The sequence below is a fragment of the Conger conger genome, chromosome 15 (assembly GCF_963514075.1).
Source record: "Conger conger chromosome 15, fConCon1.1, whole genome shotgun sequence".
NCBI classification, from domain to species: Eukaryota; Metazoa; Chordata; class Actinopteri; order Anguilliformes; family Congridae; genus Conger; species Conger conger.
The window spans coordinates 36,802,470-36,815,671 of record NC_083774.1 but is presented as its reverse complement, the minus strand read 5'-3'; the positions used below and the strand labels follow the sequence as shown (position 1 = coordinate 36,815,671).

General features: G+C 44.9%; 1 protein-coding gene across 2 annotated transcripts in view; it reads left to right on the top strand.

Annotated features, from left to right (window-relative positions):
* Window positions 1–13,202, top strand: part of LOC133111416 (NACHT, LRR and PYD domains-containing protein 3-like) — a 90,131-nt gene that overhangs the window by 50,950 nt on the left and 25,979 nt on the right. For both annotated transcript variants that reach the window (XM_061221755.1, XM_061221754.1), the window contains exons 10-11: window positions 5,840–6,013; window positions 10,492–10,665. In XM_061221755.1, coding sequence (XP_061077739.1) covers window positions 5,840–6,013; window positions 10,492–10,665 — 348 coding nt within the window. The remainder of the gene's footprint in view (window positions 1–5,839; window positions 6,014–10,491; window positions 10,666–13,202) is intronic.

Sequence of the window (13,202 nt, the reverse complement as noted above, 5' to 3'; positions counted from 1 at the left end):
CCTGTGACGGCTGAAGACTTTGGTTTATTGCCGTTTGTTATATCCCTCCACAATATATCTGCTAAGACTATTGTGGAGGCGCTGTTTAATCTTTTCTCCCGTGTTGGAATCTCAAAAGAGATTCTCACAGAACAAGGAACCTCCTTTATGTTACGGACACTGAAACTGCTATACAAATTTTGGCATGTCTGGTCTGTTCGAACTACCATCTCCCTACCATCTGCGGAGTCTTTCTCTCGACTGTCTACCGATGATGCGGCTACAACTCTCATGTCCTCCCTCTCATCTTCCTTTGACTCTCTGTGTCCCCTCACCACCAAACTAGCTCGGGCCTCCCCCCCCAGTCCCTGGCTTTCTGATGCTCTACGAGCTGTCCGAACCGAACTGCGGGCGGCGGAGAGAAAATGGAAAAGGTCCTGTCTCCCCAGTGATATGGCTTCCTTCCATGCCCTCTTATCATCTTTCCATTCCTCTGTCTCTCTAGCTAAATCTTCCTTCTTTCACTCGAAAATTAACGCGGCCGCCTCTAATCCCCGCAAACTGTTCAACTTTCTCCTCTCTTCTGGCCCCCCCTCCCCCCCCACCCCCCTCATCACTCACACCTGATGACTTTGTCTCCTTCTTTGAAAAGAAGGTCGATGCTATTCGCAATTCCTTCTCCCAACCCTCCACCCCTGCTGACCCTCCTACCCTCCCCAACTCCCTAACCTCCTTTTCTCCCCTCTCTGACGCCGACACGCTGAAACTCCTTACTTCCCACCGCCCAACCACCTGTCCTCTTGACCCCATCCCCTCTCCCCTCCTACAATCTATATCTGAGGACATTCTCCCTTTTCTCTCCTCTCTAATCAACACCTCCCTCTCTTCCGGCACCATGCCCTCTTCCCTGAAGAGGGCCAGAGTCACTCCCCTCCTCAAAAAACCTACTCTCGATCCCTCTGCCCTGAACAACTACCGGCCTGTCTCTCTTCTTCCCTTTCTTGCTAAAACTCTGGAACGGGCGGTCTGCTCCCAACTGTCCACTTATCTTCTCCACAACAATCTCCATGACCCCAACCAGTCTGGCTTCAAGAGTGGCCACTCCACTGAAACCGCCCTGCTCGCGGTCACTGAGGCACTCCACTCTGCTAAAGCAAAATCCCTCTCCTCTGTCCTTATCTTCCTCGACCTGTCGGCCGCCTTCGATACAGTCAACCATGAGATTCTGCTCTCATCGCTGTCTGGGATGGGTGTCACAGGTTCTGCACTCGCTTGGTTTTCCTCCTACCTCTCTGGTCGCTCCTACCAGGTGACTTGGAGGGGCGCACTCTCCGACCCTCAACCCCTACGAACTGGAGTCCCGCAGGGCTCGGTTCTTGGGCCTCTCCTCTTCTCGCTGTACACCATGTCTCTTGGTTCTGTTATCTCTTCCCACGGCTTCTCTTATCACTCCTACGCTGATGACACCCAACTCTTCATTTCCTTCCCCCCTGACACCCAAATCACCACACAGATCTCTGCCTGCTTGGCTGATATCTCTACATGGATGACTTCCCATCACCTGAAGCTCAACCTTGCCAAAACTGAGCTTCTCTACATCCCTGCTAAGTCCTCTCCGTCAATCGACCTCTCACTGACTGTGGAGGACTTTGTAGTTTCCTCCTCCCGTACGGCAAAGAATCTTGGGGTGACTCTTGATAACTGCCTCTCCCTGGCTCCACAAGTATCCTCCACTGCCAGAACCTGCAGGTTCTTTCTGTTTAATATACGCCGCATCCGTCATCTCCTGACGGAGAAAGCCACCCAGCTCCTAGTCCAGGCGCTCGTCATTTCCCGCCTGGATTACTGCAACTCCCTCCTAGCCGGTCTCCCAGCGTGCGCCATCAAGCCCCTCCAGCTGGTCCAGAATGCTGCAGCCCGCTTGATCACCAGTCAGCCCAGGTCGGCTCATGTCACCCCGCTTCTCATTGGCCTCCACTGGCTTCCTATTGCCGCACGCATCCGATTCAAGGCCCTAGTGTTGGCATTTCAGGCTGCTAAGGGGACTGCCCCACATTACATACAATCCCTGATCACTCCCTACTCCCCAGCTAGACCACTCCGGTCTGCCAGCTCTGGTCGCCTTACGATTCCCTCTCTACGGGCACCTGGCGGTCGAGCTGCACGTTCACGCCTGTTTTCCGTTCTGGTTCCTCAGTGGTGGAATGACTTGCCTACCACTGTCAGGACAGCAGAATCCCTCCCCCTATTTCGACGCAGACTCAAAACACACCTCTTCAAACTCTACCTTAGTCCCCCCTCCTGATTTACCCCGCCCCCCCCTTCTGATACCCCTATCCCTGTCTAACGCCCCCCCCCCCCCAAAAAAAAAAAAAAAAAAAAAAAAAAAAAAAAATTGTACTTATGATGACGACTATATGTTTAGAACAGCAGTCCAGGTGTATTTTTCTAGTTCTGGATGTGATGCTTTGACTTGTGGTAGAACCTATGCACTTGTAAGTCGCTTTGGATTAAAAGCGTCTGCCAAATGACTAAAATGTAAATGTAAATGTAAATGTAGTGTCTGCCACCCTCACCCCGATGAGCTGGTGGAGCGGTGATGCTGAAGACAATGATTTGTATGTTTGTTTGGAGACTTAAATTAAAGGAGAGGATTGTTACAGATATCGACAGGCAATCAAATTCCATGAGTTTTCCCAAAACTGAACCCAAATGTCCTCAAGTGTCCCCATATCTCTCCAAATACAAAATGTCTGCATATCATGAATGATCAAAAAAGCTAATTATTCTATTGAAACAGATTATATGATACAAAATGTAAAGAAAATGTACCTTCACATGTTTTATTACATATATGAGAGTATATTTTTTAAAAGCGTACCCAAAGCGTCCAACAAGCTCTCCAAAAAGGATTACTCACCCTAATGCTTTCTAACCAAACTGCATCACATTATCTGAACCCACTTATCCTGAACAGGGTCGCAGGGGGGCTGGAGCCTATCCCAGCATACATTTGGTGAAAGGCAGGAATACACCCTGGACAGGTCGCCAGTCCATTGCAGGACACACACACCATTCACTCACACACTCATACCTACAGGCAATTTAGACTCTGAGACGGGTGCGTGGGGGGGTTGGACCCAAAATGCACGACTCAGAAACAATAATGGAATAAAGTCCCGTCAGGGCTTTATTTGGGACGAATCCCAGGAGCGTAGTCACAACAAGCAAAGTCCATACACGTAGATCCAGCCAAACAAACGATAAACAAACAAAAAGCACGGTGCCGAGGGAAGAGGCAAACTCGTAGTCGGTAAACGTGCAGGGAGGTCCGGTAGCAGGAGAGCTGTCAGCGGGGCAGATGTACAGGCGGACGGCAGGCAGAGTCGTAGTCGAGGGCGATGCGGAAGTCGAAACCATAAAACAAACAGCGAGGCAAAAGTACAAAGACGGTAGGCGAGGGCGTGGTCAAAAAACAAAACGAAGGTAAACGAAACAGAAATCAATAAACAATAGTCGGTAAACAGGCTTGGATCTTAACGTGAATCAATCAGAAATAATGCTCAAGAGTTGCGTAGTAAGACTAGAGGCAGACAATTTCGCGAAGAACAGTTGCGCGACTGGGCTATAAATGCGGGTGTAGACAGGTGTAGACAATTAGTTAGAGCGTAGCAAGGAAATGGAAAACAGGTGCGATGGATGACAAGTTTAACAAGGAGATTAGTAATCGTTAGTAATAAACCTATCCTGCCCTAGCATTAGTAAATTAGTAAATGACATGCACGAGAAACGTAAGGTAACATGAACACATGATTAGTCTTGTTAGTTTCTACCCAATCCTGATCTAGCGTTAGTCGTTTTAGTAAATAGACAAATGGAAATAATAGGGAGTGAATGACAGAAGGAGCGAGAGAGAAAAGGCGGAACGCAAGGTTTGCGGAAAGACATGTAAAAGTGTATGCATAAACAATGACCAGTTAACGTAACAATAAACATAAATCAAAACATAATACAAAACGAAACTAAGACGATAACCATTCAACATAACAAGGTAATATAATCGTAACAAAACATAACTAGACATGACGAGAAAATAAATCGTAACCAGAAATAAACTAAACAACATGACGAACCTAGACTAACATAATACATGATAAGACACTACGTGACTAAGACAACATGAATAAACATAAAACATGGCGAGACAGACCTGAAACGTGACAGACTCTCCAATCAGCCTCACCTGCATGTCTTTCGACTGTGGGAGGAAACCGGAGTACCCAGAGGAAACCCACGCAGACATGGGGAGAAGATGCAAACTCCGCACAGAGAGGCCCCGGCCGACGGGGATTAGAACCCAAGGACCTCCTTGCTGTGAGGCGGCAGTGCTACCCACTGCACCATGCGTGCCGCCATCACATTTACAATGGAACTTTATTTCAAAATGAGGTTAACCTGTTTTCCAGTACAATTATAGGTTTATCTATAGCAAGTTCAAATCCTGTAATTATCCCGAGAACATGTCTCGCTCTTATACGGGAAAGTTTATTGCTCCCGCCATTACGGGATTGGCTGAACCAAGCTAGACGTCATGCGGGGTGGACGTCGCAGAATTGTCCTTTGGGATTGTGGGAAATGTGAATCCTGCAGTCGAGAACCAGCAAACAGGTATAATGAAGACAAGGCAGTTAGTAATAAAAAGTCCAAGAAAAAGTCTGGTATCCAGGCAAACAGAAACACAGGTAATCCAAAGAATGTTCATGGTCACATGGAGAGGGTTGAAAACAATCAGGCAGTCAAAACAGGTGGATAAACAGAATCAAAAACCAAAATCACAAACCGGTAAATCGAAGGGTGCCCATACACAGCAGGTCAAATGAGAACAGAAGGATAATCAAAATCGAAAAAAGTCAGACAGAAAAACCCGCTGGAGAGTCTGGCGAACGCACATAACAATCCAGAAAAAATGCAACAATTGTGCATTCTATATTCATAGAATTAAGAATGATTATTATTATTATTTGGTAGCATTTAGTATGTGACTAATTTTACTAATTGCTGTACAAAGTCAGAGGTGCATTATTTGATAGATTCACCCGCTCGCTCCCCCCTACCTCGGGTCTCCAGTGGGAAGACCTGACATCAACTTACCTCCGCCCCCCTCCCCATCTCTTACTTCTGAGTGGGAGACCTTCAGGCAGCCTGCCTAGCTCACAAACTAGAATCAGGGCGCCCACTCCATGCGGGGATGACATGATATTGTGGTGTCCGGGGGTATGGGCCGGCCAACCAGGGAGCTCCCAGTGTGCCTCGTTTTGCTAAGTCAGCCACTTCAGAAATAACTTTTTTCATTATTCAAGCGCTGTTGCCTAAAATTGTCATTGAGAGTGTGTTAGTTGACTAGCTAACTATGTTACGCGTTTAATTAAATGTATGCATGTATGTAAAAAAAATAATAAAACTATTTGACAAACATACATGCAAAAAGTCATCTGGAGGGCTATCTTTAACAAATAAAAAATATATATTTTTGGTCATTGATTTGACGCCAACTTTGATCGGTCCTAATGTGTCAGTCTCCTGGTGACCTGTTGAAGAAAGGCTGGTATATCCTAAGGGAAATGTTAGTTTATAGAGACGTGGATGCTGTTAATATTAGCTCAGCAGTACAAACATTAATTTAACATGAAAGTATACTAATCTGTGAATTTATTTAACATCAGAATACATGAATTGCATTGTAAACTGTAATGGAGAACCCAGACTGTGGACAGGACTGAATATGAAGTTTGTTTGTGTGTGGGTGTGTTTGTGTGTCTGTGTGCATGCATGTGTGCTTGTGTGTGTGATTTCTCTGCAGGCTGGGTGGGTGTGATCTCACAGAGGGCTGCTGTGATGTTCTGGCCTCAGTCCTGCGCTCTCCTCACTCAGAGCTGAGAGACCTAGAGCTCCGAAAGAACAAACTGCAGGATTCAGGAGTGAGAGCGCTCTCTGCTGGACTGAAGGACCCACACTGTAAACTACAGAGACTGGGGTGAGTACAAGCACAAACCCCTTCAAGCAAAAAGGAGTCCAGTGTGAGAAAATAGAACAGGGCCACTCCAAATGTCAATTCAAATGAAGTGCACCACGGCATCTGTTCAATTTTTGTTTTCGTGTAAGAACCTTCTAAAATTTGGGGCCATCACTTAAAGTGCAGAGTTGCTCAAAATGGCCACAATTCTACAAGGAAACTGCCAAATCATTTCATATTTGGTATCTTGGGAGTCGTCAAATATGCTGTCAAAAACCATTCTTATTTAATTTCAAAGATATTGGGCCTTAAATGTAATTTTGTTTTGCACAAGAAGCCATTTGCGAGGCATCGTATCTCAAAAAAGTAAACTCATTTCTGTCTGTGGAAGTCTTATGAGAGTCCTGAGTCCTATAAAAAAAATGACAATCTAGTGATTAACAATGACAATATAGCTCATGAATAATGGAATAAAGTCAATTCATGCATATTTTGACACCACCGAAAAGGGGTGTCATAAATGTGCCACCATCCTCAACTTTGGATACGTTGAAGATTCACTCAAAAACATCTTTCATGAAACAAATTGTCAGGGAGTCTTGATAGGTTTGGTTTCAATGGCAGCTTCATATGCTGTACCAAGCAAGAATAAATGCAACTGCCCAAAACAACTTTTGAAAAGTCTTTTAGGGCTAAAATAATCTTTTATTTGGAAAGTAAAACTTTGAAATGGGTTGTATTTTTGAAGTAAAGTACCAATTGTGACAGCTACAGTGATTTTGTGTTTCAATTTGCGGATTGCTTCTCCGGTAGGAATTTTGCTGGCTGCGGAAAAAAAATTGGTTTCCGAGATTTAGGTCTGTCACCTGATGGTAATGTGAATGATGTACTGGAGAGATGCGCAGAGCTGGGATGTTCCCGTGGATGTCATCTGGTCTGTTCGGTTTTGAAAAAAAATGTTCGCGGTCCTTTTTCCGGGTGGAAAAGTTTGTTGCTGTGCTTTGCAGGAGTAAACTGATGTAGCGTTCCGCGTACACTAGTTTCCACTCGCTATAGGCCACAAAGTTACCGCAAGGTAACAAGGTGTGTCCGTAGGCCTGGTCGTGCACTGTGCAGCAATCAGCCTCTGTCCGAGTCTCGGAGCCGATGAGCTGAAGCGAATGCCCAAAAAGGGTGTGCATTAGTGTGCATTAGTGTTCTGCAGTGGGTTGGTAGCATTTTCTCCTGGATTAGTTAAGTATCATTTGTTTGTGCTGTTTTTAATTAAGTTTAGTTGTCATTATAGTGTTGTTCTGCTGTTTATTTGTTTGTTTGTTTGTTTATTTGTTAGTTAATACAAGTGGTGTTTATTTAGATTACAGTAAAACTGGGTTAGGTGTTAATTTCTCTCAGGTGAGCTAGGCTACTGAGTTAGGCTATTGTTTTCACTGGCTGGCAGGCCACAGCTTTTGTTGGAGGAGGAGCCAATAGTTTGCACCCTGTTCAGGGTATAATGACTGGCACAGCTGAACTCACTTCAGTATGCATTAGTGTTCTGCAGTGGGTTGGTAGCGTTTTCTGTGTTTCAGCATCAGCTAGTTATTGAAGCAGTTGTCTAGCGTACCAGCAGCAGCTGGGTGCGGCAGCCTCGACTACTTGCCTCGGCGTACAAAGTCGCAGGAGTACAAAGTCGAGGGTGTCTATCTACGGGTGTCCATCGAGGCTGTCTGAGAGCGTGATGTTTGATTCTGTTTTTGCAGCCTGCCCTCACTTCACTACGTAGGATTCCCCTTGTCCTCCCTAGTTCCCTCCATGTGTTTCCTTCCCATTCCCATCTCCTCTCCCCAGGTCCCAGTCAGATAGGAGGTTTGCTTCCCGCCAACATGGCCGGAATATCTCGCACGTCATCTTCCTTCACAGATCTGCTGGTATTGATCTCTGTGTGGCTGGTGGCCTCTGGAATTGCCTGTCCGCCGTCCAGAAAGCAGACTTCATATCAGCCTATGCCTCCCACCTCAACCTTGACTTTTGTGCTTTAACCAAAACGTGGCTCTCACCAGAGAACACAGCCACCCCAGCTGCCCTGTCCTCTGCCTTCTCTTTTTCCCACACACCCAGAACCGCTGGCAGAGGAGGTGGCACAGGTCTCCTAATCTCATCCTCATAGAGATCTAGTGTCTTCTCCTCATCCTTCTCCTTCTCCTCTTTTGAATTTCATGCGGTTTCTGTTACTTTGCAGTGGAAACTGTTTATTATTGTTGATTATCGCCCCCCCGGGTCCTCTGGGGAGCTTCTTGGATGAGATGGACATCCTCCTTAGCTCCTCACCAGTCAATGACACTCCACTGATCCTCCTGGGTGACTTCAACCTCAACTCAGAGTCCACCCAGTCTACCTTTCTCTCCCTCCTTTCCTCTTTTGACCTTACCCTCACACTTTCCCCTCCCACCCACAAAGCAGGCAACCTTCTTGACCTCATCTTCACAAGGAGCTGCACAACAACCAACCTCTTTGTAACACCACTCCATATATCTGACTACTCTGACTATCTCTTTTTCTCTTCCACTCTCCTCTAACACCCATCCATCTCTCCCACCATCCACTGTCACCTGTCGGCGGAACCTACGCCACCTGTCTTCCTCCACCCTCTCATCTACAATCCTCTCCTCCCTACCATCCGCAGAGTCTTTCTCTCGACTGTCTCCCGACGATGCTGCTACAACCCTCATGTCCTCCCTCTCATCTTCCTTTGACTCTCTGTGTCCCCTCACCACCAAACTAGCTCGGGCCTCCCCCCCCCAGTCCTTGGCTTTCTGATGCTCTACGAGCTGTCCGAACCAAACTGCAGGCAGCGGAGAGAAAATGGAAAAGATCCTGTCTCCCCAGTGATATAGCTTCCTTCCATGCCCTCCTATCATCTTTCCATTCCTCTGTCTCTCAAGCTAAATCTTCCTTCTTTCATTCGAAAATTAACGCGGCCGCCTCTAATCCCGGCAAACTGTTTTTAACCATCTCCTCTCTTCTGCCCCCCCCCCCACCTCCCTCATCACTCACACCTGATGACTTTGTCTCCTTCTTTGAAAAGAAGGTTGATGCCATTCGTAATTCCTTCTCCGCACCCTCTCCCACTGCTGACCCTCCTACCTTCCCCAACTCCCTAGCCTCCTTTTCTCCCCTCTCTGAGAGTCGAGAAACAGCAAACAGGTATAATGAAGACAAGGCAGTTAGAAATAAAAAGTCTGGTATCCAGGCAAACAGAAAGACAGGTAATCCAAAGAATGGTCATGGTCACATGGAGAGGGTTGAAAACAATCAGGCAGTCCAAACAGGCGGATAAACAGAATCAAAAACCAAAATCACAAACCGGTAATCGAAGGGTGCCCATACACAGCAGGTCAAATGAGAACAGAAGGATAATCCACAAAACAGAAGTCGAAAAAAGTCAGACAGAAAAACCCGCTGGAGAGTATGGCGAACGCACATAACAATCCAGAAAAAATGCAACAATTGTGAAACGATATATTCACAGTATTATGAATGATTATTATTATTATTTAGCAGAATTTAGTGTGTGACTGATTTTACTAATTGCTGTACAAAGTTAGAGGTGCATTATTTGATAGATTCACCTGCTCGCTCCCCCCTACCTCGGGTTTCCAGTGGGAAGTCGTCAACCTCCCTCCGCCCCCCTCCCCATCTCATACTTCTGAGTGGGAGACCTTCAGGCAGCCTGCCTAGCTCACAAACTAGAATCAGGGCATCCACTCCATGCAGGGATGACATGATATTGTGGTGTCCGGGGGTACAGGCTGGCCAACCAGGGGGTCCCAGCATGGTTCAGCCACTTCCTGGTTGGCAAAATAACTTTTTTAATTATTCAAGCGCTGTTGTCTAAAATTGAGAATGTGTTACTTGACTAGTGAACGATGTTAAGCGTTTAATAATACGTATGCATGTATGATAAAAGTGCATGTTACCCTGTGTGGGGTTTGGGGGTGGCCGGGGGACTATCGGCTGGCACCCATACCAAAATCCACACCTGCAAAAGAGGATCCCCAAAGTCAAAGAAACCAACAAAGATAAAAAAGGCAAAAATAAATAAAACTATGAGACAATAACATAATGGTAGCCTCAAGAATTTTTGGAAAGACAAATGTCCCAGAAAGAAACTACAAACCATACAAACATAGGTGAAACGTCATCTGGAGGGCTATTTTTAACAAATTAAAAAATATATTTTTGGTCTTTCATTTTACGCCAAATTACAACTTGGATAGGTCCTAATGCATCAGTCTCCTGGTGACCTGTTGAAGAAAGGCTGGTATATCCTCAGGGAAACATTAGTTTCTAGAAAGGTGGATGCTGTTAACATCAACTGATCTGTACAAACATTAACTTAACATTAAAGTAAACAAATCTGTGAATTTATTTACTGTGGACAGGACTGAACATGAAGTGTGTGTGTGTGTGTGTGTGTGTGTGTGTGTGTGTGTGTGCTTGTGTGTGTGATTTCCCTGCAGGCTGGAATGGTGTAATCTCACAGAGGGCTGCTGTGATGTTCTGGCCTCAGTCCTGCGCTCTCCTCACTCAAAGCTGAGAGACCTACAGCTCAATCTCAACAGCCTGCAGGATTCAGGAGGGAGAGCGCTCTCTGCTGGACTGGAGGACCCACACTGTAAACTACAGAGACTGGGGTAAGTACAAGCACAAACCCCTTCAAGCAAAAAGTGCAGTCCAGCGTGAGAAAATAGAACAGGACCATTCCAAATGTCAATTCAAATTAAGTACACTGCGGCATCTGTTGTAATCGCAATTTCAAAAAAAAAATGTTCATCATGCTTTCAGCTTCATACTCGTTTTACGTTTTTGTACAAGAACCTTCTAAAATGTAGGGGGCCATCACTTTAAAAGTACAGAGTTGCATGCAATGGCCATAATTCTACCAGGAAACTGCCAAATCATTTCATATTTGCTATCTTGGGAGTATTCAAATCTGTTGTCAAAAACATTCTTCTTATTTCATTTCAAAGATATTGGACCTTAAATGTAATTTTATTTTTCACAAGAAGCCATTTTCAAAGCATCATATCTCAAAATAGTAAACTCATTTTTGTCTGTGGGAGTCCTATAAAAAAAGACAATCTGGTGATTAACAATGACAATATAGCTCATGAATAATGGAATTAAGTTAATTCATGCATAGTTTTACACCACCGAAAAGGGGTGTCATAAATGTGCCACTATCCTCAACTTTGGATACGTTGAAGATTCACTCAAAAACATCTTTCATGAAACAAATTGTCAGGGAGTCTTGATAGATAGGTTTCTATGGCAGCTTATGCTGTACCAAGCAAGAATAAATGCAATAGCCCAAAACAACTTTTGAAGTCTTTTAGGGCTAAAATAATATTTTATTATGAAACTAATACTTTCAAGTACTTTGTATTTTTGAAGTAAAGTACCAATTGTGATAGCTACAATGATTTTGGCGGGTTGCTTCTCCGGTAAGAATTTTGCTAGCTGGGAAAAAATAATTTGGAGGCTCTGAGAGTAGAGGCAGTCGCATTTAATTTTGGCCTGTAACAGGCAGAGATGTCATTTGTACCATAATCCATAGTGTTTTTCACACAACCGTCACCAGGTGGCAAATCCCTGACTCCAGTTTAGTTCCAATCTTCAAGCAGCAGTATTTCATATCAATCGGTGGCCCACAGCCCCTTCCCCTGAGCCCAGTTAGTGGGTCTCAACAGCCCTCTCTCCTGAGAAGTCCAAGCCAAACAGTCTCTGCTCCTGCTTAAGACTGCTGCAGGCTGATCAGCAATGCAGCACACCTGTGGCTCCTCCTTGTTGGTGGAAATGCTGGCCACTTGTGTGAGGTGTGAGGAGCGCTCCATGGTCCTGACCAATTCAATGGGATAATATTGGTCTTCCAGCACCATCCTTTAGGCCCCGTGGCAGTAGTATGGCAGCTCTCCATGGTGCTGTCGGTGCTTCTGCAGTTCTGTGGGGCACCGATCTGTTATCAGGGCAGCACAACATTTAAAGTCTAATTTCATATAACCTTGGATTTTTCAATCAATGATATTTATGTAGCATGCAGTTCATCTCCTTTTTTAATGTATTTTTTTTATTTCATATTTATCATATTGTACAATGCACCCAAACATACAATGAATAAAAATAATATTACACCACACTACATAACACAGACAAAAAAGAAAAAAACCTTACAAATACAGTAGTACCACACTGCCTTCCGCTCTCTACTGGTCCGGGCTGACCAAGAATCTCCACAATAGGGCCAATAAATTTACCTTTGTTATCTGACTCCATTTTAAACTAAAATGTAATCATGCCTGACACTTGACTCTCCCTTATATGCAACCAGTATTCAATATATGCTCCCGGGATTAGCACTATTGCTGACAAAGGTATAAAATGAATCAGAGCCATGGAGATCACGCAAGTTAAAAGTAAGAATTTCTTAACAGGCCATTATCTCAGAATTCAGCAGTCAATCAATACAGAGGAAGACAAAAACAAAGTCAATAATCAGTGGTGCGGCCTGTAGCGTAGTGGTTAAGGTAAATGACTGGGACGTGCAAGGTCGGAGGTTCTAATCCCGGTCTAGCCACAATAAGATCCGTACAGCTGTTGGGGCCCTTGAGCAAGGCCCTTAACCCTGGATTGCTCCTGGGAGGGTTGTCTCCTGCTTAGTCTAGCTCTGGATAAGAGCATCTGCCAAATGCCAGTAATTTAATGTGATCTTACCCAACCTGCTCAACTACACACAAACACAGAAAAGCTCATGTGGGAAGTTGGATGCGATCTTCCCTGATTGATGTGTTATTTTATGTTTCCCTACACCCTCTGGCTTTGCTCGAACTATGAAAACTGACTGTACTGGTGTGACAGGGACACATATCCACCCCAGTGAACTGGCAGGAAGTTCCAAGCATTTTCCCCACACTGCCAATCCATGTCTAGTGCAATAGCGGTTCCATTTGTTGGGAGCATTTTCTCCGTTGGTAGCATTTTCTCCTGGATTAGTTAAGTATCATTTGTTTGTTTGCTGTTTCTAAATTCAGTTTAGTTGTCATTATAGTGTTCTGCTGTGTATTTGTTTGTTTGTACAAGTGGTGTTTATTTAGATTACAGTGAAACTGAGTTAGGTGTTTGTTTCTCTCAGGTGAGCTAGGCTATTGAGTTAGGCTATTGTTTTTACTGGCTG